This window comes from Dinoponera quadriceps, unplaced genomic scaffold (assembly GCF_001313825.1).
Source record: "Dinoponera quadriceps isolate SergipeBrazil2010 unplaced genomic scaffold, ASM131382v1 scaffold46, whole genome shotgun sequence".
In the NCBI taxonomy this organism is placed as follows: Eukaryota; Metazoa; Arthropoda; class Insecta; order Hymenoptera; family Formicidae; genus Dinoponera; species Dinoponera quadriceps.
In genome coordinates this window covers 48,837-75,701 of record NW_014554488.1, presented here as the reverse complement: position 1 = coordinate 75,701, position 26,865 = coordinate 48,837, and the positions used below count along the sequence as shown (strand labels likewise).

General features: G+C 50.4%; 1 protein-coding gene across 2 annotated transcripts in view; it reads left to right on the top strand.

The window, feature by feature from the left end:
- Window positions 1–25,235, top strand: part of LOC106751512 (LIM/homeobox protein Lhx9) — an 85,598-nt gene extending 60,363 nt beyond the window's left edge. The window contains exons 3-5 of one of the 2 annotated variants that reach the window (XM_014632422.1): window positions 18,121–18,264; window positions 19,052–19,178; window positions 19,257–25,235. In XM_014632422.1, coding sequence (XP_014487908.1) covers window positions 18,121–18,264; window positions 19,052–19,178; window positions 19,257–19,493 — 508 coding nt within the window. In that variant the 3' untranslated portion in view covers window positions 19,494–25,235. Of the gene's footprint in view, window positions 1–18,120; window positions 18,265–19,051 lie in introns of both variants that reach the window. The other variant, XM_014632415.1, reaches the window with a different exon arrangement.
- Window positions 25,236–26,865: the final 1,630 nt, after the last annotated feature.

Sequence of the window (26,865 nt, the reverse complement as noted above, 5' to 3'; positions counted from 1 at the left end):
AATAGTTTGACGAACCAATTATTTTAATAATCATGGAGGCTTAAATCTCCTGGATCGCAAAGATAAGCGTAAACTCGCGACTGTCGCGACGGTCATTCGGTCATTCGCCCGTCTCGCTCGTTCCGTTATCGGAATACCGGGTGTGTTTCCCTCCGCCGTCGTCGTCAAAGTACCGCGACGGTATTCCGGGCGATTCATTAGGCGCGAACCGGCACATGAATTTGCACATCGTCGCGCATTAATGAAACTGTCCAAAAGCGGTGGACCGGCGGCGGCCGGGAAGGAAAAACAGCGGCGGGGCAGAGCGAGCGGATCGTCGTCGCGTGGATTAAGAGAGCGCGGCGGCGCGCGTTAATACGCGCGAGCGGTTTTTCGCAAATTGCAGTTAGGTGTCCCGCTACGTTTACACGCGGCACGATAACGATGCGCTCTCGCGATCAAGCCGGGGCGTGCGAGAGAGGGGAGAAAGAGGGAGAGAAAGAGAGAGAGAGAGAGAGAGGAAAAAAGCGAGATATAGAGAGGAAGAGGGTAACACGCGGTCCGTGTATAGCCGATGATAAGCCGTTTGTATTTTAGCCGGCGTTATCGATAATGGAAGTCGGAACGGGTGCGTTCGCCTTTTTGCGTCGGAGCATCGAAACGAGTTCGACATTCCTATTAATCGGCCGGCCAATTTCGCGATGAGTCGCCGTGTCGGGAAAATTAAATAGACTTCCCGACGGCGGCGGCGCCAGCGCGAATAGTTTTTCTAATGCCTATGTACCGTAAGCGCGAACTGATCACGCGTGATTCTCAAGCGTAAACTCGTCTCGACGCGAGCGGAAATTGATCGCTGCTCATCGATCACGCTCTTCTTTCTTCAGCCTAGGGAAGATGTTTTCTCTTGCGCGCCCCGGTTCGTCGCATTTAAAACGTCCCACGAAATTTCCGCGAGTAACTAAACGCGGAAGAGCTGTCGTCGCTCGTCCTCCGCCTCCTCCTCTCTCTTTCTCCTTTCTCTCGCTTGCTCTCTCTCTCTCTCTCTGTCTCTCTTTCTCGCGCCCTCCCGCACTTCGGGGCGGCTCCGTCAAAGTTGGCGAGCGCGCACGGCTATAATAATAATCCTATTTCGCGACTGCGAGCGGCATAGCAAATAGCCGCGCGATGCGAATCGACGAGGCCAGAGGGAGGCGAAGTATGGGGGACTGGAGGGGGCCAGACGGAGGAACAAGAGACGACGAGGGGGCGGGATAGTGAACAGGTCAGGGGTCGTTCCGATGGGAGTTCGGGGGTGGTTGTAGCGTGTACCCAACCTAATAACCGCGATCAGCCATCGCTTATGTGTACCTAATATATCAAATTATGGCGGCGTGCCTTGAATGACAAACCACCGTGCTAGACATAGAAAGGGGAGGCACCGACGGCCGGAATATCTGGATGTCAGCCATATCGCCCTTTGAGGAAGCCGCATCTCTCTCTCCCTCTCTCTCTGTTTCCCTCTCTCCCTCTTAGTCCGCCGATCGGTGTATACACCACTGACTATTACATGCCTGGGCGCTGTTTTTTCACGAGGCCCTCCATCTCGATATCGCTCGCATTCGTCTCTGAAATTTTGCAAACGACCGCTGAAAAAGAATCCTCTCGTTTTCTCTTCCTTTCTCTCTCTTTCTATATATATCTCTCTCTCTCTCTCTCTCTCTCTCTCAAGCGTACGGTTTTTGGAAATCGAGAAAGAGAGAGAAAGAGAGGGAGAGAGACAGCCGGCACGAGGCTCTAACGACAGTTTTTCGTGTTATTTGTTCAATCTCGCGTCGGCAATTTATTCCGTGCTCTTTAATTATGTTCTCGCGGTCGTCGCGACATTACGTAAGCGAACGAATCATATCTCTCGCCGGCACACAAGGCCGTTATTAGGTATTAGGTAACGTGCATACGTGTATACACATAATTACGCCGCAAGTACGTGCAAATACACCCAGCCAATTAACCACGAAAACGGACCCACCTTCTCCCCTTCCCCCTCCTCGCCCCCCTACCATCACCCGTTCTCTCATACGCCGCACAGACATCCGTTCTCTCTCTCCCTCTCTCTCTCTCTCTCTCTTCATCTGCCTATCTCTCTCTATCTCTCTTTATACCCCCGCGCCGCCGGTACATTCATACCGCGTAAATCCTAAAGGGCCGCAGAGTACAGGGCCCTCTCTCCGCAATACGCTTATGTTATATCGGCACACCCGATCTGCCCTAAAACATCAGTCCGCCAATTGCCGTACAATCCTAATTAACTCTTTGACGTGTGCGAATTAATTCCACGTTTTTAAACATCACCGTCAGGGAACGCTGCTGTAGCGACAGCCGCGATTTATTTGTTCAACCAGTGTTCTATGTGTGCAAGCGAGACAATGGGAGAAGAGATAGAGATAGAGGATAAAGCGATCGCGCGAATAAAATTTCCGAGAGAGAGAGAGAGAGAGAGAGAGAGTGAGTTTACACATGCCGCGGCGGACTATCTTTAAACAGCACCGTATGAAACCGCGCACTCGCGTCGAACAATTCGACAAAATCGGCCATAATTTATCGGAAATATTGTGTATCCACCCCCATCGACTCGAGGTGCAGCCTTCTGTCTCTCATCCGCTTTGCTCGTTTATTCTCTCCCTCTCTCTCTCTCTCTCTCTCTCTCTCTCGCTTTCTCCCTTCCCTCCAACCCCGCTTCTGTTTCGTTTTCTACAACAACCCGTGCTTCCCTTCCCTCCTCTCCGTTTCTCTCGCTCTCTCGCCCTCTCTTTCTCGCGCCCATCCGCACGCACACATCGGCAAACCGCCTCGTTATACAGATACACGGATGCGTCTCGTTTCATCCCTGGTAATTGCTTATTAAATTCCTGGGGGTTGAGGTAAACATCCCTCCCTCCCTCCCTCTTTCCCTGGCTCCCCCTTCCCCATCCCACTAGCAAGCTCCAACCCCAAACCTCTTCCACTTGCCTCGCTCTCTCGCGGAGCTATCGCCATTTCTCCATCTACCTGCAGTGGAAGGGAAACGTCCGACAGAATTGTTTTCCCGTTACCGTGAAAATATGCCGGAGGGCGGATCTTGCTGCGTAATTGGATTATTAATTAGATTGTTAATGAGACAAATTTCACGTCGAAGGGGATCTCACGAGCGAACCGCGTGACGAAGCGTCGTCGCGTCGGTCTCTCTTTCTCTCTCTCCCTCCCCCCTCTCCTTTTTTTCACTCTCCCTCCCCCTCCTGTTTCTCCTTCATCCTGTTCTTATTGATGGACCTTAAATAGAAACCTTCGAGGAAACGAGTCGCGTATCTGCTCTACTAATATTGATTGAGCACTGAACAAGCGTTTTAATTAGATTCGCGCGGCGAAGCATTGCGGAGGCGTCGATTTTGCTTTTGCGTGCGTGCGTGCGCCGTCAATGGAACTGCGTTACGTTGGCCTCAATCGAAGCGTAATTAGTGTTGACAGAGCGATCGTTTTTTTTTCTCTTTTTTCATATATCGGTTCTCTCGACGCGAGCTAATTTTTCGTGCGATCGAGATAAACGGTACAACGATATGTACTAATTTATCGTCGGCGCCGCAGCCAGCCGGAGCTAAGTTATTAAGCCGTCAACATAAAACGGCTCGGCGCAAAAAGTAATTTCCGGTTCAATTTTGATCCGATCCGCGGACCGATGCGGAAATTCGATGACACGTTCCCGGCCGACCGACGCGATGCGAGCGACCGACCGACCGACCTGTCGGCCGGCTGGCCGGCCCGTAGTTGGCAAGATTAGAACTCGTTTCGAAATGCCGTGCCACAGGTGGTTGCCAAGTGTCTCATTCCGCGGGTCGCCAAATTTTCGACGCGGCGTATCGGTTTTATTGGTATATCGAGTATTTTCTTCGGCCGCGCGCCCGTGTCGCCGCTCTAATGCGACCGAGTTTTCGATAAGCGTCGCGCACGCGTCCGTTCTCGCAACCAGCCGTCCCGTGGTATCAGCAAATTCGTGCGACGAGTCATTTTGTCTCGGCGTCTTTTCCTGCGCAACGTGTGGTATCATTGTCACCGAAGCGGAGAGCAACCGATGAAAGACGAATTCAAGATTCATTTGCCGGATTTATACAGCGACATGTGACCAACTACGTTACAAGAGAGAAACAGAAAGATAAAAGGAGGGAGAGAGAGAGAGAGAGAGGGAGATTGCCATCAACATTTTTCAAACGAATATTTCGCGAGGTGGTCGGCTCGGCGCTGAGAAATCGTAAAAATTAACGTGGTTTACGTGCCATCGAAAATCGATGCCGTCGTCGCGCGACATTTACGAGCCGGCCGGCAATGGCCGATATCGTCGAATCTTATCCCCACTGTCCTTCCTTCTTTGGGTCTCTCTCGCCGCGAGGCAATTATCCTTAATTCGGTCCCGTGGACCCTCGCGCCCTCACCTGCCCTCCCCCCTCCCGGCTGCGATATGAGCGCGAGCGAGCGAACGTAAAAAAGAAAGACGCGACACACCGGGACGATACGGCGACGGTGACGACGACGGCGAGCAGAAGAAATGTCGTTCAATCTACATAATCATTAACAGAAAGGAAATTTATTTAATCCTGCGGGCGAAGGACTCGTTATTTCCCTGGAACTAATTTGAATACATTTGCCCCGTGGACGCTAAATTAGAATCCAATTTCGGCGTAATTTTGTGCTATTAAATGCGATTGGACCTACCTCGCCCTCTCCCCCGTGCCCCCATCCACCTACCTTCTCTCCGGGCGGTGTGTAACCAACCCTTCTCCATTACTCCCATGATACACTCACACCGTCGCGATTCACCGTTTGCCTCTCTTCTTTCGCCTCCTCTGCCTCACCGTCGCGTGTGCGCTCCGCTCGGTCGCGCCGGTCTTTTTGCAAACGCAAACTACCTCGCGACGGGCACTGCCCGTGTGTTAATTCCAATTAATTAAGCGCCTATACGTACGTTGTGTTGTCGGAATGAGAGGAGGAGAGAAAACGCGCCGCGCGTGGTGAATCGAAAGCGCGCGCGAGATATAGTCGCCGTTTATTCCGCGACCACGTGGGTACTCGAGACGCGTCGCGAGAGAGAGAGAGAGAGAGAGAGAGAGCGACGCGATGAAACGGCCCGTTCTCGACGTGGGTATTAAATAATCGCCCAATCAACGTTCGGGGAACTCGGCGAGGCGAAGTCTTTAGGGAGCAATCTGCATGTTAAGAGGTAGTTAATGCCTTTTTGCCTAGCCGCCCGTACCGCAGATTTCGCGTGTGTCTTTCCGCGATCCTCGGCCCGCGGACGTGATTGGCCCCCTTTGGGAACAACCGCGCGCGTCGCCTCGCAGCGGCGGGCTCCCTTGAGACGCGTGTGTCGCAACTACCTGTCGCCAGGTAAATGTTGGAAGGTGTTAATCGCCTGTACCGGTAGGAATTTCGGTGCCGCCGAGCCTGGGCCCGCCGCGCCTCGTGATTCGCTTTCTCACCGAGAAACGGTACAGGAATCTGTCTCGGTCTCGCGTGTAACGCGGGAGAGTGCGCGAAAATGCCGCGCATACTAAATTCCTCGGAGTGAAGTCCCACGGAAAACGAGCGAAGATTCACTCGCGCCCGAATCGGCAATAGTAAAAATGTCTCCGCACAAGAGTGAACGTTTAACTCGAACTTAGAGCGGATTCTTAATATCGTACATTGAAAACCCCTTTTAGTTGATTCAAACAAAATACCTGTAGAATTAGTATGAATAAGCGCATGCACTTTAGAATTCTATATTCCATCACAAATGAGAAGAGACTTATATTTGAAACGATAGATATTTGTTTAATTAAACTCTTTATTAAAGTAAATTAACAATCAAAACAAACATAAAGTCTTACGATTCTTTGTGATTTAACAAAAAGAAACAATTTAAAATGTGCCCCTGTCCCTGCACACGGGATAAGTGTACGTCGGACAAGTGATTCACAATTTTAATTGTGCAAATCGCATACAAAAACATTTCTCTCATAGGTTAAGCATTGCAAATGCCACCATTTTTTTTACATTTTATACGTCCTATTCACTTTTCTAAAAGTGTTTCCTCAAATTTTTTGTGTCGGAGTGGATAAAAATACTCATCTTCAGTCTCTTTCTCTTTTTTTTGTGAGTGCTTCTTAAAACTAATGTCAGAGGGCCCTGGATTATTAGGGACTAATTCTCTCATAGGAACTTTTTTTTCTCTATTTCCGTCCTCTTTTTTTTCCAGCTTATCTTCGCATGTACTTATCCGCGTACACTTGCCCCGAGCACATCTTTTTCTAGAAAAAATTCTAACCTCTAAACTATAAAGTAAGCGGGTATTTTCTTTCTTGTAAAAAAACAAAACAAACGATATAACTTTTATACAAAATTTTACGTGTTATCTTCTTTCGTCGAACAATTAAAGTGTGGCAAGATCATGTAGTACGACGAAACTTTTAAGAAAATTATTTGCTTTCACATTTTCGTATTTGAGAGGCGAGCGGGACATATACAATATATAAAACGATACGTATATATTCCATGTAAAAAAAAAATCGTCAACATTATCAATCGACTATTTCCGCGAAGTTTTCATTTTGAAATCTCGCGGATGCAGTGCGAGGGCGAGGCTCGCAAGCCCACCGTCCCGAAATGGGCATTTTTTAAGCTCTATCTGTCGGACACACAGGCGTGCGCTATCTTCCGCTCATTCGTCCCTCTCGTGCGCGGTGGTAGGCGGCGGAAAGGGGCTGTGGTAGGTGGACAGGAGCGCGGGAGTAAGTTGCGGAGGGTGGCCACGGGGGTGGTGCGGTAGTAGTGGTGGTGGACGCCGGGGAGAGCCTGGTAATGAGGGAATGCGTGCCACGCTCCTGATAAGGGTGTATCTGCCGCGCGTCGCCGCTGCATTCGTGTTTACATCGTGAGACATCCGCGTTACGCAGCGGCTCTCGTTTTATATTATTTCTTTCCTCCTCTCCCGTCCCCCTCTCACTCTTTATTATTATTAGATGTCCGTGACAAAATTCCCATTGTATTTTTTCCCAGCGGTCTCGAGCGGAAGCTCGAACGGTCGGCTGGCCATCGCGTGTCCGTGCGCGAACGATAGCCAACATTCGCATCGTTCCGCGGCGAGTCGAGTCGAATATTCCAAAAGTTCCACCGTCGAGTCATCGATGCGACTCGTTTTCTCGACGATCGGACGATAATCGCCGATTATATCGTACTCCCCGGTGTGAAACTGGAGTATGATGTCCTTCTCGCGAGGGACGCGAACAAGGAGGACGTCGCGTTCCCGATTTACTCGACAGGCCGTTCGTCGTTAGCCCTTGCGAAGTATCTGACGTAACATTAGCGACGTTTCGCTCTCGCGACATTTATTATTTAGCACCACGAAACAGTTTTACCCCGGGGCGGAATCGAAGCGGAGCGAAGCGAGGCGAGGCATCGATTTTACGATTACACGCGCGTGCATGGGCTCTGTGTGTTTAAACTGCTCCTAGATATGTATCAATACGGCGGGGGTAACAACCCTGGCGCTTATAAAGCGTTGTCGGCTTAATATTTCAAAGATTCATTAATAACGGAACGGCGAAGGGGGCGAAAGAGAGAAAGAAGGAGAGAAGGGGGGAAGTGTGTTCGCGAGTCACGAGAGGCCTCTCCGCAGAATCGTCGTCGTTCTTCCTCGAGTTCGTGACCGTTTCGATCGCCGAGCCGAGCGATCGACCGTAAACGCGTCATAATGTCTGCGGTGTGCAACGTTAAATTAATATTTCAAATCCAACGATTTTGCGTTTCTTCGCGCTCGCTCGCGCACCACCCGGCGTATAACCCCAAATAACATCGCCATTTCCGAAACGTCGTAACAAGCGGCGAAACACACACCAACCCCGGCTCTTATCCCTTTTATTGCCGCGGACACGATTATATGCGTTTGACGGCGTCGCTCGTAAATCTTTCGTGAAGTTTTGCATCGCGCAGAGCCGGTATTTAGCCAGCATCGCCGCAGCGCGCGTAATATCATCCGAGTCGCAACGACGGATAACTCGATGCGCCTCAAAGTGCATGCAGGCCGGCGCGCAATGTCCGTTGCGCGCTCAACAAAAGTTTCTAAACGGTACGGTAATAACAATAATAACTTTTGCAACTCCGTCGCGCCGCGCACACGAGCAAGAGCTCCGTTCGTCCGCCCGCCCGCTCTCGCGCGCGCGACCACGCAACCTGCGGCGCGTAAATTGAACGTCCAACTTGTATTTATATGATAATAAGCGCGTTTAAATATACCCAGTGTACCTAAACTAGCTACTTAAATATCGGACGATTACGTCTGGCTTTCTTTCCGGACGCGGCGCTCACCTTATGCGCACCCGTTCTACGAATCTGCAGATATATATGCGCATGTGTGCGTACATACGTATGTACATGTACGCATACGTGTGTGTGTTTGCTGTGTATATACATACATACATATATATATATATATATATATATATATATACATGCGCGTGTCCACGTGTCTGTGTACGCGTAATAACATCCAGTAGCCTCGTATTTACATATTTAGAGAACCCGCAACTTTCCGCGAGTTTCAGTTAAACGCGCTTTTATCCCTCCGAGAGTATCTTTTCCTCTCGTACTTCCGCTTCCTTATGGACCACCTACCTATTCGCCTCTTTTCGTCTCGCTCCTCCCTTTCCGCGCCACCGGTTTCTTCTTTTCTTCTCTTCTTCATCTCTAACCGCTTTTCAAATCTTCTCGTACGCCTCGTGGATGAACGTCGCGTCCGAGTCCCGAATAATTTCGACGAATCGACGTGTCTTTTTCTTTAAAAAAGAAAATACGCCCGGCACTTCCAACTTCTGGCATTGAGAGCCGTCGACATCACTTAATGGCCGTATTTTTCCATGCGATAAACAAATTTCATCACGCGATCCGCGAGCGTGAAACATTCATTCTTTCTCCTTTCTTTCTCTCGTTTTCTCTCTTCCTCTTTTCTCTCCCTCTCGTTCCTTCGTCTTTTTCACATTTTTTGGCTCTCCTTCTCGTTCTCTTTCTCTCCCGCCTTCGTTGCCGGGAATGGTGGAGTAGGATCGGTGAGGTGATACAGGAGGTTGGTTATAATTTTAATGACGGCGTGTCCGCGCGCGCAGACTATTAAGAATACGCGTCGCTAGAAACTTTTAACGAGACGCCGCGCTTCTCTCCTCTCCTCTCCTCTCTTCACCTCTCTCGCGCGGGACCCCGCCGACGGGCGGCACGAGGGGCGAGGTAGCGAGGACCGGGGAGGTTATGCGGTGGTAGGCGACTCGGCATTATGTATTTTATAATGATCTCACAACAAAATTGCAATTTGCAGCGGGCGATGTCGTATCTCCTACGCGCGAGTGAGAAAGGAAGAGAGAGAGAGAGAGAGCGCGCGTATTTTCTTTACTCTTCTCTCTTTCCTTCTTTGCTCTCTTTCCCTCTATTTTCTCCTTGCCTTTCTCTCCACCGTTCTCGGCGAGCACTCTCTGTCCCTTTGCTCGCAGGGCTGGATCAAGCGAGCCGTTAGATTCTCCGGGAAACTCGCGATCAAAATGAAAAGAGTTTAACGCCGACGCAACGGTGCGAGACCTCATATGTCGTTACCAAAAAGGTTCGTTATTCCGTCTTCCCTTCGACTTTTCTCATTCGTTCTCTGACCCTCTCACTTGCCACGTGGCTATCTTCCTCTACCCCTTAAGGACGCCCGGTTTTTTTCAATAATAAATAAGTCGATATACACGAGAAGTGTACGAGCGACGGGGTTGCACTGTCGCGTGGACGATTTCATTTTTGCGTCCATCGGACCTATCAAACGGGATTCATCGCGTATCAATTGCTCTCCCAAGCTCGGTAAATCGTCACAAAGAGGATCCAGAAGAGAGTAACCTTCATACTAACGATATATCCATACGGAAGGAGATGATCTCGAACGAAAGAAAGAAGGGCGGAAGGAAGGCAGATAGGGCACAAAAAGTGGCCACCATCTCTCGACGTGTTCCAGCGGCACAGATAGCCATCGAGAGATAAAGAAGCGGAGAAAAAGAGGCGCGTTACTTCAGTGCGTCGGGTGCGCGTACACTCGGTTACATCACTGCTCGAACGTGGCTCTCGTTCTCTCGACAGCCCTGCCTGCCTGTCTGCCTGCCGGCAGGTCGCGCGCTCTCACACCTGCGAGCGGCCGCTTTACCTGCGATTCAAAAGAGGTCCTTTCTGTGTCGTCGTCACCCTCCCTCTCTCTCTCTTTCTCGCCCCCGTCGCCGTCGGTCTTCCGCAACCTACCTACCTACCTATCTACCTCCCCCCCCCTTTTCGCCCCATCCCGCCGTCCTTGCCGCGCCATCGCTCGCGCTCTCGTCATTTCCTCGGTTTTTCTTTTCACCTCCACCTCCTTCTTCCCGCCTCCCCCTTTTACTTTCCGCGCTCCCCTTTTTCCGGACACGTCGTTATCTACTCGTTTAACTCCGCCGCTCATGGCCTACCTCGAATCGAGTATCACGTGTACCTAATGGCGCGGATTTAAGACGCACGCCGGCTCGCCGCGGGCTCGCGGTTTCTCTGCTGCTGCCACGAAACAGCACGTGGAAGAAGATGGGAATGGGGGGGGGGGAGGAGGAGGATGGCGGGGGAGAAGGCGATCATCGGCTGTCTGTGTAATGCCGCTTTGGAATTTTTATACGCTCTTTTCGCGCATACCTTAGCATACATCCAATTTACATTTAGATACCGTATGGTAATTCAATTAATTACGATTATTAGCATATTAATTTCGCGGAGGAAATTTCGGTGTGTTCCGCTCGTGCGCGCTCGCACTCGGCCAGTCGACGATTCTAATCGCGCCGTCAGAAGGAAAAGAGAAAATAAAAAAAGAGAAAGAAAGGGCGAGTGGGAGGGAGGAGGGGGGGGGGGAAGCGAGGGAACGACGATTTACCGCGTTCCAAATAAAAACCGCAGTTATACGATAGCGTCGTGTGATATATTTATACGCATTTATTATGTATACGGCGTGTATACGCGGAGCGCAGCTGTGTGTTAATGCACACGCACATGCATACAGTACCAGTCACGACTGATCGATGCCCCTGCCGCACACAACCCGCTTGTTACGGGGGTGGTCGCGCGGCGGCGGCGGCGGCGGCAGCGGCTGCGGGAGAGGAGGAGGAGCGGTACGGAAAGGGGTATACGCGGGATGGACAAACGCGGGGGAGGAAGGGCAGGAAACAAAGCATGCAATCGGAACGTTAATTACATTAAAATGAATCGGAGATCGGACTAATCGAAATTGTCTTGCGTCGGCGCCGAACAATCGCCGTAATGCGGAATCCAATTTTCCAAGTTAGATCACGATAAACCGCAATATCGTCGCCGAAGAAAATAGCAGCCGGCCCTTGCAGGGATCTTTCACCGAATTGGATTAAAACGCCTCCTCTTTCCCTTATCCTCTCTCATTCTGTCTCTCTCTCATTCTCACACACCCACACACACGCGTTCTTTTTCTCTTTCTTTCTCTCTCTTTCTAGCGATATGCGTCACGAACTTCGACAAACGGCTTCCTTTTTTTCTCTCTGTTTTCATTACTTTGCTATCGTCGTGAATTTAATAATCCATCGTTTGTGACTGTATCGTTAACGTTATTTCGCTTTCCTCGTTTTTTCGCTCGCCGCCCACACAGTATAAAACGCCTTCGCCGGTCTCTCGCTTGTTCGCATTCGGCGCGTGTTCATCTCCGTCGCTGCGGCCGACGTTCAATATCTCAGACAGCTTCTAATACGAGCGCGTTGTTCGGCATATACTTCCAAATTGCGCTCGACGGCTAATAGGAATTTTGATTGACTGAATTAAATAGTTATCGGGGTTCCGTCTTTTTTGTCCTCGTTCTTTCCTTTTTTCGCATCGATTAGCTTTATTAGGACCCGCTCGTTCGTGGAACGTCAAAGGTGGGAAGAAAGAGGGAGAAATAGAGAGAGAAGGAGAGATAGAGAGAGAGAGAGAGAGGAAAAGAGGGCGAACGAGTCCTCGCGCGGCGTACGAGCGGATTGCGGGAGGACGATACGAGCGGGAGGCAAAGGGGGTCGGCAGGGGGAGGCAAAGCGGCGAGCGGAGGATGGGGTGAAAGGAAGTTCACCGAGGCAATTTGTTGTTAAGTCGGAACTCATTTTCTAGAACCCACACCCGGCTAATGCCGCGACTGGGCCTGCAGGCCACCTCATTACCAGACCTAGTCAATTTCAATTTAATTTGCCAGTCGGCTGTTTCGCGGAAGGCGGCGTGTGGTGCTGGTACTGGCGCTGATGGTGGCGATGGTGATGGTGGCGGTAGAGAAAGAGGAGGAGAAGGAGGCGGTGGGAAGAGAGGCGACCGCATCGCTTTTTAATTAAACTGGAAACCGAGGGGCCGCGCGATTAATCATTATTATCTAGAAAAATTAAAGCTAGACGGCGAGAACGCGTGTTTCGCTTGTTGCGCGCGTACGCGGAACGCCGCGGTCAGATTTTTACACCGGCGTTCCAGAGTGTATGCGGGACACACTGTCCGTTGTTGTTGCTGCCGACGTGCGTCTGTGTGTGCGTGTTTGTGCACGTTACACGAGCACTAAAAAACCGTGTGCGCGCGCCCGCCCCGCGTTTATTATGTTATGCGACGTTCCGAAAGTCGTAACTTCGTTTATAACTGCACATGCGACTTCCACGATGGGGATTAATCGATAAGTCCCTCCCACTTCACCCTGCTACCGGTCGTCGCTTCTAATGAACGTTTGCAGTTTACGTACTCTTCTCCATTGACGTTATCCGGCCGATCCGAGACACGATAGACACGAAACGCATTCTAATTGAATCCGATAATTGCGAAAAACGTGGCGGTTTGCTTACCGGCGACCGGCGAGGATCCGTCCTCTTCCTCTCGCCGGCAACAACGATCGCCCACGATAAAGAGGAAAAGAGAGAGAGAGAGATCGCGTTCAAGGCGCGGATGAAATTGAAAGCGCGCGAGCGCAAAGGGGCCGTCAGACCGAAATTTGGATTTTTAATCGCACAAAGCGCTAATGAATCCAGTTAGTCTCGCGAGGGCAGCTGCCGAGGGACCCTCGCTCGATACAGGGATCTTGGATAAACGGACAAACGAACCAAATAATTACGCTAATTAAAGCCGCCCAATTTGTGCTTTAGACAATTAAAGTGCCGAGGGTAAGGTAGTCTAACTCATTAACAGGCGGGGGTTGCCTGCGCGCGCACACACACGCACGCACACGCAAACACACGCGTGTGTGTGCGTGTGAATATGTCTCGTTTCGGTATATATGTGCGCCCGCACGTCCTTGTGTTTCTCTCTTATTCCCTCTTGTTAGCGACAGCGCGCCGCTGTGTGCGCGGCAAAGGGGCACGCATAATGAGCGCGAGGGTGCCTGTTGGCGAGAGAGGGTGGCGATCCGGCGGAGGGTGGCGGGAGAGCACTTGGTCACGAATCTTTCGAAATCGAGCGGCGCACCGCGGTTTGTACGCAGGGGACGATCTCACGATAGCGCATTGTAGCTGCGCCCGAAGAGAAGCGCACACATCACGCGAATATCTATGGATGATTCGGAAATGGATGGCCAAACTTGCGCGGCGCGCGCTTCATTCTGCCGCTTCAAGGATGAATAAGGATCGCCTTTCCGAGTTTGCGAGCGCTTTTTAATCGCGAGGAAATCCTCCGAGGTCTCTCTCTCTCTCTCTCTCTCTCTCTGGGAAACGTCTTTGTTCAATGCAACACGAGAACCGTCAGAAACACTAGAGCTGCTGCCGATCAACTAGTTTTCCCAAAGTGTCGGACTGAATTCTTCAAGCGTTCCTTCAGAAGCCATGCTTGCGAATTATGGAATCGTATTCCTCCACACTGAGGAAAGTAGAGGAGTTTAAGTATTCCTTTTACTCTCTAAAGTGCAATCAGTGTATTATCACTGGGAAACAATTAATAGTCTAATCTAATGATCGACGTTAATATATAAATTTGTTGTAATAATATCCTGTAAAAATGATTAATCTTTTCACTCTCATATGCTTCTTTCTGACTTGTCGTTGTCTTTTCGATTTTTCTTTGAGCTTCATTGTATTGGTTATGTATTTCTTATTTGTTTCATTGGTTCTGCTATGCTACAAGATTATTGTCGTTATTATTACAACCATCTTTTTATACCCGAATAGTACTATTTGTAATCATTGTTGTGTTTGAAGGGATTTATTTCAAAACGTCGAATAAATAACGCTTTCTCTCCCCCTCTCTCTCTCTTCGCTCTCCAGTTTCTCTCCGGCGGCTCGCGGCAAGTCGATAGAAACATCATGCGTTCCGGTGGAAAAAATTGCCGCTGCAATCTCTGCGGGGCAGAGCGATGCGTGTCTCACGTCCTGTCGAAATCGGCGCGAGAGATTTTTTTCACCTTTGGGACGAGCGGAAAATTATGCCTCCGAGGTTCACAAGTGAGCCACTTCGGACAATTAGTGTTCAGGTGTGTGTATTAATGTGTGTGAAATTTATGAATTTTGTTGCGAAAGTGATTTTCGTTGCGTTTCAATCCGATCGTGGCGGCCGAAGAAAGAGAGAGAGAGAGAGAGAGAAAGAAGGTCTCCGCTCGGTGTTATTGCGCTTCATATCGGGCGCACGTGTGACACGCGCCTTTAGGAACGCTTGTTAGCGCGAGCGGGCAAGATTGACACGTCGGCCGCAATTAAAACGTAAGAGGGCGAGCGGCAAATTGCGTATCAAGTTGGAGAGCGAAGTCGGACGAGAGAAGAACGAGTGAGCAATATATATATATATATATATATATAGAGAGAGAGAGAGAGAGAGAGAGAGAATGTGAGAGGAGGGAAGAGGGGAAAAGAGGGGCACTCCTCGTATTATCATTGGTGAAATCAACTAATTAGAAATTGCGTAGACCGCTCGTTAAAGATCGCCCCGTCGACCGTAATCGCCAATTACTCTCTTAGTGTAGACCGCGTGCGCGCGCGGTGAACTTCGCTCATTAAAATTATTAAACGCCGCCGGCGAGCCAGGGGTTTGCGTTTGACGTTTCTCTACGCGGCCTCGTGGCCGCGCACGGACAGCCACGAACGGCGAGACGTTGTCGTTGTCATCGTCGTCGCCGAATTTTTACGACCCATCGACACCAGAGAACTGTAAAATACAAATTACACGGAATCGCGCGGTCTCGGTCGCGACGAGATCCCGACGAAGCGCCCGATGAATCCGGGATCCGGTTTTCTCCTCGAGAGAGAGAGAGAGAGAGAGAGAGAGAGAGAATGTACACAATGGAGGGCAGATCGCACTCTTACCGAGTGCGCAAGAAGTACAAGGTGTAATTAACCGTACTCGGCGAGCTGAAATATGTTCGGCTACTAGCGCGAGATAAATCCCGGCGCGATCACAGTTTTATCGAAGATTTATTGAAATAATTATTAGCCGAGTGTGCGAGCGGGAGCGCGCGATGATAACATCGCTATCGTCATAACAGCGGACAGTATTTCGTTGTCATTCATCACCGGGCATCGGACCGTTACACTCCGCGCCGGTTACTTTCGATCAATTACTCCGCCGGTCGACCGGGGAGCACATGTGCCTTATTCCGCCTATTAAGCGGAGCACCACCGGACACCTAATCTAATACAAGCCGAGTGCGCCTGATTACCATAAAGATCCGTCCCAGATGTCGAAATGAAAAAAATCCCTGCCGCGTATTTAATAGCAACCGGGACGACGGCGACCGAGCTACCGTGCGACATCATTATCAAGCGTACGCCCGTCGATTGATATGCTCAAGCTTGGACTTGTCTCTCCGACATGTCTCCGACTATCAGTTAACCGAATGAAGTGTTCCTCTCTTTAAATATCGGCGATTAGAGGACCGTCGAGGGAATAATTCATGATTCCGCGCGTCGTCGTTCCTGAATTATTCGCACGGATTTATTTATTTCATCTCTTCCCCTTCCTTTTTTCTCCTCGTAAATAAGATTCGCAGGTGATCGAAAACGCCTCTCTGCTTGTGTCGTCAGCTTTTCAGAAAGGTCGCGTAAAACACGCGTGAATAATGATACCGGTAATGACGTTGGGCGATTAAGGCGGCCGGAGCGAGCGAGAGAGAGGAGAGAAGCAGGTTTTATGGGTGATCCTCGATCACCATCTGTATAATTCCCTCCTATCCGTTCTAGCTGATTGACTACTCGGCCGCCTCGGCCTCTAATTAGTAATTATGGAGAAATCGAAAACAGAGCGCGCGCGATTCGGCCGTGCGCTCGCGCGCACCTCGCACCGCTCATTAACCCCGCGAAGAGGATGATGATAATGATGATGATGATTATGATGATGACGACGACAACGGTGATGCGGCCACGGAAGTGTGCACGGCCACGTTGATAAAGACGCGGCTGCAATTAAAACTTGGCATACGTCGATTCATTTACGTGGGACGCCTCGCCTCTCGGCGCGCGAAATTCCCGAAGAAATGCGTTCGTTCGCTCGCGCGCACCTTTGATTAGGATCTCACCACGTGGCGCGATGAGCGGTATCTTTAACACCTCGCCGAGTAACGGAGTATAAGGCGAGACTAATCGCGCCGCTTAATTGACTCGCGGCAGGATTGATTTAATAACGCGATTAAATAGTATCGGTATATACAATTTGCAATCGCGCGCCCCGACGCCGTTCTTCCTGGTCGAACAATCGCTTTGCGTTCACGTTGTGCATAATACGATTGATTATCACGTCCGACCATTTTTTCATCTTTTTTCTTTTTCTTACCAAACGCCGCGTACACAACGGATGATTCGACTTTCTCCAGCGGTATCTCGTAACGAGAAAGTAACGTCGCGCGTGCGGAGGATCTCGCGATCAGAAAATTCGCGTATTACCGTTCTCTCTCTCTCTCTCTCTCTCTCTCTCTCTCTCTCTGGCGGCACGAGCTCGTTTGCATCCGCATTTTCCGGCGAAGGGAGCACGCATTTATAATTGAAGCGTTGTGAGCGATCGAAGACGGCGCGCAAAAAACGGGAAAAACAGGAAAGAAAGAGCGAGAGAGAGAGAGAGAGAGAGAGAGAGAGAATAAAAAGGAAAGGATTGAAACGTCATTCGCGGCGAGCGATCATCGAGCTCGCTGGCCCCGCGCGCGCCCTCCCGCACGTCCCGCCCGCGCGATCAGCCAGATCCCGGACAGATAAATTAGCAATTTAATTATAGAACTGTCAGCCGGTAATTAAATTAATAACGAGAAACCTCAAATCCAATCCGCTCCGTCGTAACAACCTTATGCCCGCTCTCTCGAGCAAAGTCCGACTCGAATATCGATGTGCCGCTCTCTGGCCGTGGATACACCCTACCGCGCGTTTCAAAGGCGCGCGATTCAATTAAATATTTCATTAAAGTTAAACGGAATCCCGTTTTAACCGTAACGCGCGAGCTCGTAACATCGGCGCGGCGCTTAATCTCATTTCGGATCAACGGCTCCTTGGCCCGATCGGCCGATCTCCGCGACTCGAGTCTCCTCGAAACTCGCGGGGATCGGTCCCGGAGTGCGTGTGTACCGGAGTACGCGCCGGTGCATTCTCCTCCTTACGGCGTTGACCGCGAGAGAGAAACAGAGGGAGAGAGGGAGCGAGCGAGGAGCCTGTGGGAGCGGGAGAGAGAGAGAGAGAGAGAGAGAGAGAGACGTGAAATCGCGGTGCTCGCGTCGAATTCCCATTCGACATACCTACGTATCGTTACATAGCTAATTGCTGCATAAACAGCCGGCTTTACGAGCCACGGGTATACGGCTGACAACCGCTTCGCAAACATTAACTGCCATTAACGAGGATACGAGCGCGAGCGCGCATCGTGGCGCGTTGGTGTTGGACGACACACTCTCAAACACGTGTATGTGTGCGCGTTTGTACGTAAACGGCCGCGGGCGAAATTGTTAAAAATAATCGGAGAATTAGCGGCGTGATCGGACACCTGGCGAGCGCGAGCGCTTTCGTCTCGACGGCCGTCCGTCCGTTCGTTCGTCTTGCGGATGGACGGTCGTCACTCGCGTAAGATCCGCGTTCTTCCTCCCGATCGAGACCTCGGAGAGAAGCCACGGACCTGAATCTGATCGTGCATGCGTGTTTCTTCTTGCAGGATGTTCGGTAACAGCGGTGTCTGCGCGAGCTGCGGCAACGCGATACCCGCGTCCGAACTGGTGATGAGGGCCGGCGCGTCGGTGTTTCACCTGAAATGCTTTAACTGCAACAAGTGCGGCAGCCAACTCGTCTCCGGCGACAGGTGAGCGCTCTTTCTTCATCATCTCTTTTATTGTCCCCTGAACATTCCCGGATCATCCTGCTGCGCGTCTCTCCCCGATCGTAGCCCCGCTATTAAGGCTCTCGCTCACCTTTCTCGTCGCAGTCATCTTGATTGATGACGACAGAAGTGAGAAAATGCACCCTCGACATTCTTCGCGAAACGACCCCCGCGATTGATTGAGCAGATTTGCAGGATAATCCGAAAACTCTCCTATATTGCTCCAATAACATTAGTCGACAAATTTTCTATCGTAAATTATATCCTTTTCGAATTTTAATTTTTTTCTATTTGTATTTATGTGTTGAGAAAAACAGAAAATGGCAATAAAACATTATTTAGCTATGTAATTCGAGAAATTATACTATATTTTTATAAATTAATAGTGTGAAATATGAAAATAAAACGACAGAATATATTTTTACTGTTTCTTTTTTATACTTCATTTGCCAGAAAAACTGAAATTCCTTTTAAATAATACATTATTAGGTGTCTCTTAACGGTCTCGAGACAAGTAATGTTACAACGAAAGAATAGAAATAGTCTGTACTATTCTGCGAGAAATTCAAATACACGAATAAAACGTTTAGGCACGTAATTTTGCTCGATAGATTAAAATGTTAAATTCATGAGTAGCCCCCTTAAATGTGTCACTGAAAATACGGCAAATTCGGCGCTGCTACTACCTTAAAGTGTATCACAATGACACCGACGTAAAAAGGAAGCCGGTCACACTGACGCGACACTCCGTGTGCATTTTCAATTCCAGGTATTATCTGCTGTCCGGCTCGCCGGTGTGCGAATCCGACTGGCACAAGATCGTGAAATCGTCGAGCGTCGCGGCGGCGGCGGCCGCGGCGGCCGGTAACGGCGGCGCGCCCGTTAGAAAAGGTAAGGTAGGTCGGCCTCGAAGGAGCCGCGAATGAGGTGGCAACCCGGTCGGTCGCCCGAAGAAGGTGCAACCCTCTCCGCAGCCGACGCCCGCCGTCGTACCGCCTCAGGTAGACGTCGTGGACGTCGCCGTCGGGGTGGACCCCTATTCGCCGCCTCCGCCGGGTCATCAGCACTACCATCACCACCATCACCACCATCACCACCATCATCAGATGGGGCTCGTGCATCCGGGTCTGGCGGGCCAGCAGCAATCGCACCTGCAGGCGTCCTCCAACTATCAGGAGTGGTCGCCTTGGGCCCAAGATACCTGCGATTGAACTCCCTCCCTCCCTCTCTGGGCCGATTCCAATCGGGATCATAGCGGTCTCGCTATGACGGCGAAAGAAGAAGAAGAGGAAGAAGAGACGGGTTACCCTGGGAGGATCACTCGCAGATCGGAGAGAGAGAGAGAGAGAGAGAGTGAGAGAGAATGAGAGAATGAGAGAGGCTCCCCGCGCGTGTAGCCTCTCCTTCGTGACGTCCGCTGGACGTCGACGGACTTCTCTCCGCGACTCGACCCCGTGACATTGCACGTGTTTGAACTTGCCGCGACGGCCGAGTTTTCGGCTCGCCGCGATGTTGAACATGATCGAACTCGAAACTACAGACACCGAAAGCCTCGCGCGCGCTTGGCTACGCCGACGTCGAGTGTGTTGCCCGAACTTGGTGTGAACGCCGAGAGAACCGCGCGCTCGCTCTTTTAAGAGCGTCGATAACTGTCCGGAGTCGCGCGAACACCCCTGAACCTGACGCGGGCGCGAACGCCAACTGTTCCTTTTCTTTTTTATACGGTCATAGGTACGAGGTCGAGTACACGCGCTTTGAACGGTATGAATATAATCGCTTGAATCCGTAATCGATCCTTCGACACGGAGAAAAGGAATTGGTTTTCCACATGTATCACTGAAATTTAATTACTAGACATAGTTTTTAGCTAGCAGGGGCAAAAACAATTAGATAAATTAACTCAGCTAAACTTTCACTTGTATCATCATACGGCTAGGTTAATTTTGTCTCGTGGGAGCCGATCTTTATCTGTGGGGGCTGATTCTTTTTTTCCGTGCGATCGATTCTTCGTGAATACATACAAAGTTAATCCATGATGTTTACTGCTGTCGTCAATTATCGAATTGGCTGAGATTCACGAGCGATTTGTCGAATCCAGTTGTTAAATTGCTGAATTCCCCATTCCCGGGGCTAGATTCGGTCTCCGCAATTTCGGAAGGGAAAAAAAGTGCGAAAATATCCCGGATATATACTTGCTCGCGCTGTATTGAGAGAGAGGGAGAGGCGTGAAAAATTTTTCACGGGAAAAAATGTCAAGGTATACACTAGGTCCAGCATGCTGGACAGGCAGGCCCGGACACGCGGACCACACTTTTTCCATTACGGCGATTGTCGAAACCTCGTGCAGCCGGCTGCACGGATGAGCCTCGAAGAGGTTGAGGGGACAGTGTCGCGCACTCCGAGGTATCGCTCCTCTCGCGGGTGCCACGAGTCCGAGAGAATCGAGTGATATTATCGAGTATCCGTGTATATCCTTCCAAAGAGAAGGAGGAAAAAAGAAGGAGAAGGAACCTTCAACGTGGTGTACCCGCGACAGGTCAGGCTCGCGACGACACTCCGACGTTGCGCCGCGCGAGTCCGCCGGTTCTCGTTAATAATAATCTTTGCTCAATTGTAAAGAATCGAAGAAAGTCTTACGTACGGACCCACCGTGTGCGTACAACACCGATCGGCCGCCAGTAGTGACATCGGTTTTCCTTCTCTTAAAACCCTTCGCCATCATGCCGCGCCACTGTGTCGCGCCGTGACACCCCGGTGTGTGCGATGTGGAGTGTTGTAGAATTTTCGTTGAACACTCGCTGCTGAATCACAGCTCGCGCGCGTGTGCCGCCGGCGAGCAGTCCCTTCGCGCGCTTACGAATCGACGTCGAGCCGTCGGCCTTTTCCGCCAGTCGATTCTCGAGCTGTCGCTGTTAAATCGTGTTTTCATTCCAGAGAGAGAGAGAGAGAGAGAGAGAGAGAGAGACACACACATACACACTATATCATATCAGCATCTCGTTTCAGTTCGAGAGACCATCCTGGGGGCTCAGACATGAATGAAAAGAATGAGTGAGGAGGAATTAATTATAGGGAATTAGGAATATGATATAAGAAGTTAGGAATAAGCTATAATTTAAAATGCGATGAAAGGAATAAAGAATAAGTTGTAAGAAAGTTTTAAAACGAGATCACTTAACGAGACTCTACTGTCATTATTGACACTTTCATCATTTTCTTTATAATTATCGATTGACTCAAACTGATTTCCACTTGTATTAGGTGTTCCGGTTAGTTTTGAGGGCTCACTATTTGTGGCAGTAATTACAAATCTATTAGGGATATTTTGATTAGTTGGTACGTCAGTTCAAAGCTTGGACATTTCTACAAATAATTTGTCACGTCATGTGCATTCGTAAACATAATTTAACGTCTCTCTAACATAAATGTGTTTTTTTTTTGCAAAAAATCCCTCAAAACTAATCGGGACACCTAATATATTGATAGGTCATTTAATGATGGGCATCTTAAAGGTTTACTTTCAGTCAACTATTAAGTCCGATGAGCACACAAAGTTATAAAGCACAGAATGTCGAGAGTGTTTCTAATCTTAGTTCTCTGTTTATTGTGGATTTAACTTTATTGTGGATTGAAGCATGATTGTCGAGATTGAATTCCTCTTGTTCCTAATTCCTTATATTTAATTCCTCGTTCCTTATTCCCTTTATTGTGTCTGAGCCCTAATTCGTCGCTCTCTCTTGACCGTTTTTTTATAATTTCTGAAGCGTGCATTCGACTACTCGCCGCCGCCACCTCGAGAAACAACTACGCGTCTTCGGAAAGTCTCCAAATCCATCCGCAACACGATCAACGAGGATCTAATAGCGCGAGGGAGTAAGTCAGAGACAGTCGAAAGTAGAGAGAGAAAGAGAGAGTGAGAGAGAGAGAGAGAGAGAGAGAAAGAAGCGATAATTCGACGGCGATCGAACGAGACACGAAGCACACAGTTCTGGACCCTTAGAAAATTATTTTTCTTTCAAAATCATCGCTCCTGTCGATCCATCGCTGCCACCGCCGCGCGCACTCCGTAAACTCATTAGGCGGCCCTTGTTCCCGCCATCGTTAATTGAGTACCGAGGTGAGACGAACGACACGGAATTATCATTCGAATCCTCCTTGTTAGGCACCCGCATCGCCTCGCTTCGTCGCTTTCCTCCTTCTCTTTCTCGCTCCTCTCTCTCTCTCTCTCTCTCTCTCTCTCTCTCTCTCTCTCTCTCTCTCTCTTTTCCGTCTCGCTTTATCTCCCTCTCTCGCTCGCTCTGTCTTGCTCTCTCTTGAGAATTCGTCGTTTTCAAAGCGGCATAATCAATTAAGCCTGTTGTACAAGACGAAATCCGTTATCCGCCGCGACTTGGCGGCGTTTTCACGCGGCAACACATCCGGATCAGTTTTACCGTAAGTGTGTGTGTGTGTGTATGATCGTGAGTAGATTGCGACGCAGCCACGTGTAGACCACAAAAGAAAGAGAGAGAGAGAGAGAGAGAGAAAGTGAGAGTGACCACTGATGTTATATGTCATCGAGGGGAGAACGAAGCTCAATCGTCCGCCGAGAGATGAGAATGTATATCCCGCCGTCGTTTAACGGAGTCTACGTCGAACATCGGCCGATGTGCGCGCGCGCCCCGATCGTTTCCCTCGCGCGGAGACGTGTCGAACGCGCGTTCTCGCGCCAGTAACGGCGACCTCGACGTCCAGACAACCGTTCAGACTCGATTCGTTCGACCGAGGACTCCGCGTCGTGATCCCGCGTGTCCCCCGGCGTTCGTTCGCGAATTCCATCGGGAGTAATTAAGCGTTGCTGGCGTGCGGACGTCGTGACACGCCGCCCGCCTGCTCGCCCGCACGCGCGCACACACACACACAAACACACACATACGCACGCACGCACGCACGTGTCTCCCGACGCGGCATAACATAATATTGTATGATAAAATACATTGTGTAATGTTATTTTTATGCGTATGCGCGTGTGCGTACGGCGACGAGGGACAATGATATCGCGGGGCACGACGCGTTCGAAGCTCAAAGTACAATACAGAAACGAGCAAACAAACAACCACTATCATCCGTACAACGGCATTCGCAAAACGGCAAAGAGTTTCGGCGCGAAATGCGTAAGGACTTTACGCGCGTCCTTTGCTCCTTTCATTCGTCAAAATAGCCTAGTTTTCAATGACATCTCCGCGCGCGTCGCCGATTAAGCGTTGTTCACGCATACACACGTGCACGCGCACGCACACTCGCTCGGAAAGTTCACCAAGCTCTCGGCCGCGCGCGCCAAGAGAAGAAGAAGAAAGAAGAAGTCGTTCGCTCCGGTAAACTTTCCGAGCGAGAACGATGCTCAAGAGTCATGTGACGCAACGACTCGATGTTGAAGATTCAAAGCTCCACTCCGCGAGAGAGTGAAGGAGCGAGAGAGAAAGAGGGGAGGGGAAGAACGAATCGTGTTCGTCTTCTCTCTCTCTCTCTCTCTCTCTGTTTCTCTCTCTTCCGATTGCGACGAGAACAATCACTAGTCGACGCCGAACGACGGATCTCTCTCGGTCGAACGAACGATCGATCGATCGATCGATCGATCGAAGTCGATCCCCTGGTCCATCATGACTCTGCGAACGCCGGCGGAGAAAGTGAAAGGGAGGGAGGAGTTACATGTTTCGTGCGTGTACGTATAAATATAAATGTATAATGGATTTATATTTATACCTACTCTCGCGTTTAGATCGGACAAGGAGCCGCGCTGACGGATTATGTCAAGGATGCACAAACTTCTTCGGCATCGACTTTGGATTTCCGACGAACGACTCGCGCGCACGCAAGACCTTCGTCGCGGCGGATGCGCGAGGAACTATAGCGGTTCGCGTTGATTTCGATTCCTATCGTTACCACGAGCGCACGCTCTCGTAGTCACACACACATACACGTACACACACATACACGCGACATCGACGTTTAACGAACTATAAACCCAGACTCTGCTCGAACGTCGGAGGACGTCTCGCACCGTACTTCCCCGTCTCCCTCGATCTCTCCCGTTTTTCCCGTCGTCGTGTCGTCGTTGCGCGTAATCGGATCGAACTACCGGCTCCGCCGGGCCTTCGGACCGGAGTTTGTGCATCGTTGCATTGTGTAATTTAATCTTGTATATAGGGTACATTTTGTATATTGTTAAAAGTTTGTGTGATATAAATGGTTATGTATTTACTATCGAGCGCGAACGGCGAACGGGGCTCTTCGCGCGCTCCCAACCTGCGACGGCGAGACCGGCCGGTCGTAACGCAACAACACACGTGCTATCGTCGTTCGCCCCGGTGAACCGGCGTCGCCGAGAGCGCGTCCTGCGACGCCGACCAGCGTTGGCTTCGCTCCACCGAGCGCGTTACTAATCTCATCGCTTCGCTGAGAATCACTTCCGTCTCCGAATCGCGCGAACTTCCGAAACTTCACGCTCGCGTTCCGCGTCGTCGCCGTCGCGTCGACGTTCTCTCACCACCATCGAGTACACCGGTCTCGCGGATCTGGTTGCCGTCTGTCTGTCTCACCGAAGCAGCGATTTGCGAAATGGAAGAAGCAGGAGAAGCGGAGGGAGCGAGATGATCTCTCCCGGCGTCTCGCGATCTCTGGGAGATCGCGCACACTCCGCGAACAGAGGAAACGAGCGAGTCCCCGAAGCGGCAAACGAGCACGCGAGCGAGTCCCCGAAGCGGCCGGCCGAAAATGACACGCGCGCGGCCCGGCTCTCGATCCCACCACGCGCGTCTAGTTAATTTTGTTATTTGATTTATCTCGACTCTTCTCATATTCGAGACCCGACATCTGTATGTGGTTTCGTGGCCTCTTGTAAAATACAATTACACACACACACACACACACACATACACACACACACACACTATACGAACACATTTATTAATTAATAAAATCACAAGTTTTTAGAAAAAAGGAAAAGATACGATCGTGTCTGGTGTGTATCGCTGTGTGTCATTGCTGTCTCCCCCACCCTCCCGTCGATCCGAAGAGAAAATGTCAGAGATCCGTGTCTCTCGACGGCGCACGCGGTGCGCCAACGCGCTAGCGTTCACACGCTCCACGGTCAATGGATGTATCAAGGATCAAGCGGACTTGCGCGTGTACCGTATCATATTATAATATTCCGTCTCTCCGACCCGCACGGAGAGAAGCGGAGCGGTAACCGTTAAATCGATCCCGCGCCACCGTGACTATTCCTTACCTCTTACTCTCCGCGAGTGGCTGAATTAATTCGAATGATTCGAATGTTTCGGCCGGTCGCGCGAGGCGGAGGCAGCAGCCGGTTCTCAGACGCCGACTCTCGGCTCGACTCCTCGGCAATGTGCGGACCCCGACATTCTCCAGTCCCGGAGAGAAGGCATTTAACGGATGTACACGTGTCCGACCATATTGCGTTTGTGTCGTTCGATAAATAGGTGGCTAAGCAACTCCAACGGAAACCCGTGTTAATTAACGTTGAGTTTCAGGACTGATTTACGTGGCGTCTAATTAGCGGGCCTGCCGGCGACGTAGTAGGCATTTTGATTGGCCGCACCGCGAATAGAACGCGGCCCGATTGGCCTTGCCGGCGTGTCGTATCGATTGTTTTCGTTTCTTCTTCTTCTCCTCCTCCTCCTCTTCTACCTCCTACCTCATGCTCCTCCATCTTTGCCTCTCCCTCTATCTATCTCTCTCTTCCTCCGCCGTTCGGACTCTTTTTATTTGTTCTTAAAAACAAAGGCCGAATAGACGCGCCAAAGCGCGCCACCGAAACGAGAATGCCGCCGGACCGAGACGCGAACCCGATCGCGACTGTAAAAACGGAGAGACATCCTCGATATGGTTCTTTTAACGAGTTACTTAAATATGAAAGAGAAAGAAAAATATAGATATATAAAGAGAGAGAGAGAGAGAGATTTCATGGCCGTAGTTCGACGTCCGAAAATAGCGACGTCCAATTTCTCTCGTTATTCCGCGCGAGAATCTTCGCTTTTTTCGTGTTAAATATTTTTTTTCCTTTCCACCGCGTAAATAGAACTCCAAGACGCTTCGTTACGCGAAAGTGAAAGAAAAGGAAAGCTTTGCGCGCGCGCGCGCGCGCGCGTTCGCGCTAATTAAGCCGCGCGCAGCCATTGCGCGCTCTAATCCTTTATTTGCCGGCTGTCTTACGTTTACAAGCGTATCAATTAAATCCCGAAATCAAACAGGCGCGTTACCGCGCGCGGGCGGGTGTGCACGCGCGCTCGCGTTCGCGCGCGTACACGCTCGTTAATTATGAGCGTATCGCTGACGTAATCCATTAACCTCTTTTAGAAACGACGCGCTCTTTCCTCCCCTCCCCCTGCCCTGCTCGCCGGTATCAAGATACAGAGCGACGCGTTTTATTATCGCGCGCCACACACACACACAATGAATAATTACGCGAGCGCCCGGATAAAAGTTTCAGTCGCAGTTTGCGCGCGCGAGAGAAATTCGTTAGATATTAATTTCGCGGACGCGAGAAGATAATGGGCTCACGCGGCTTTTATAATGCGATCT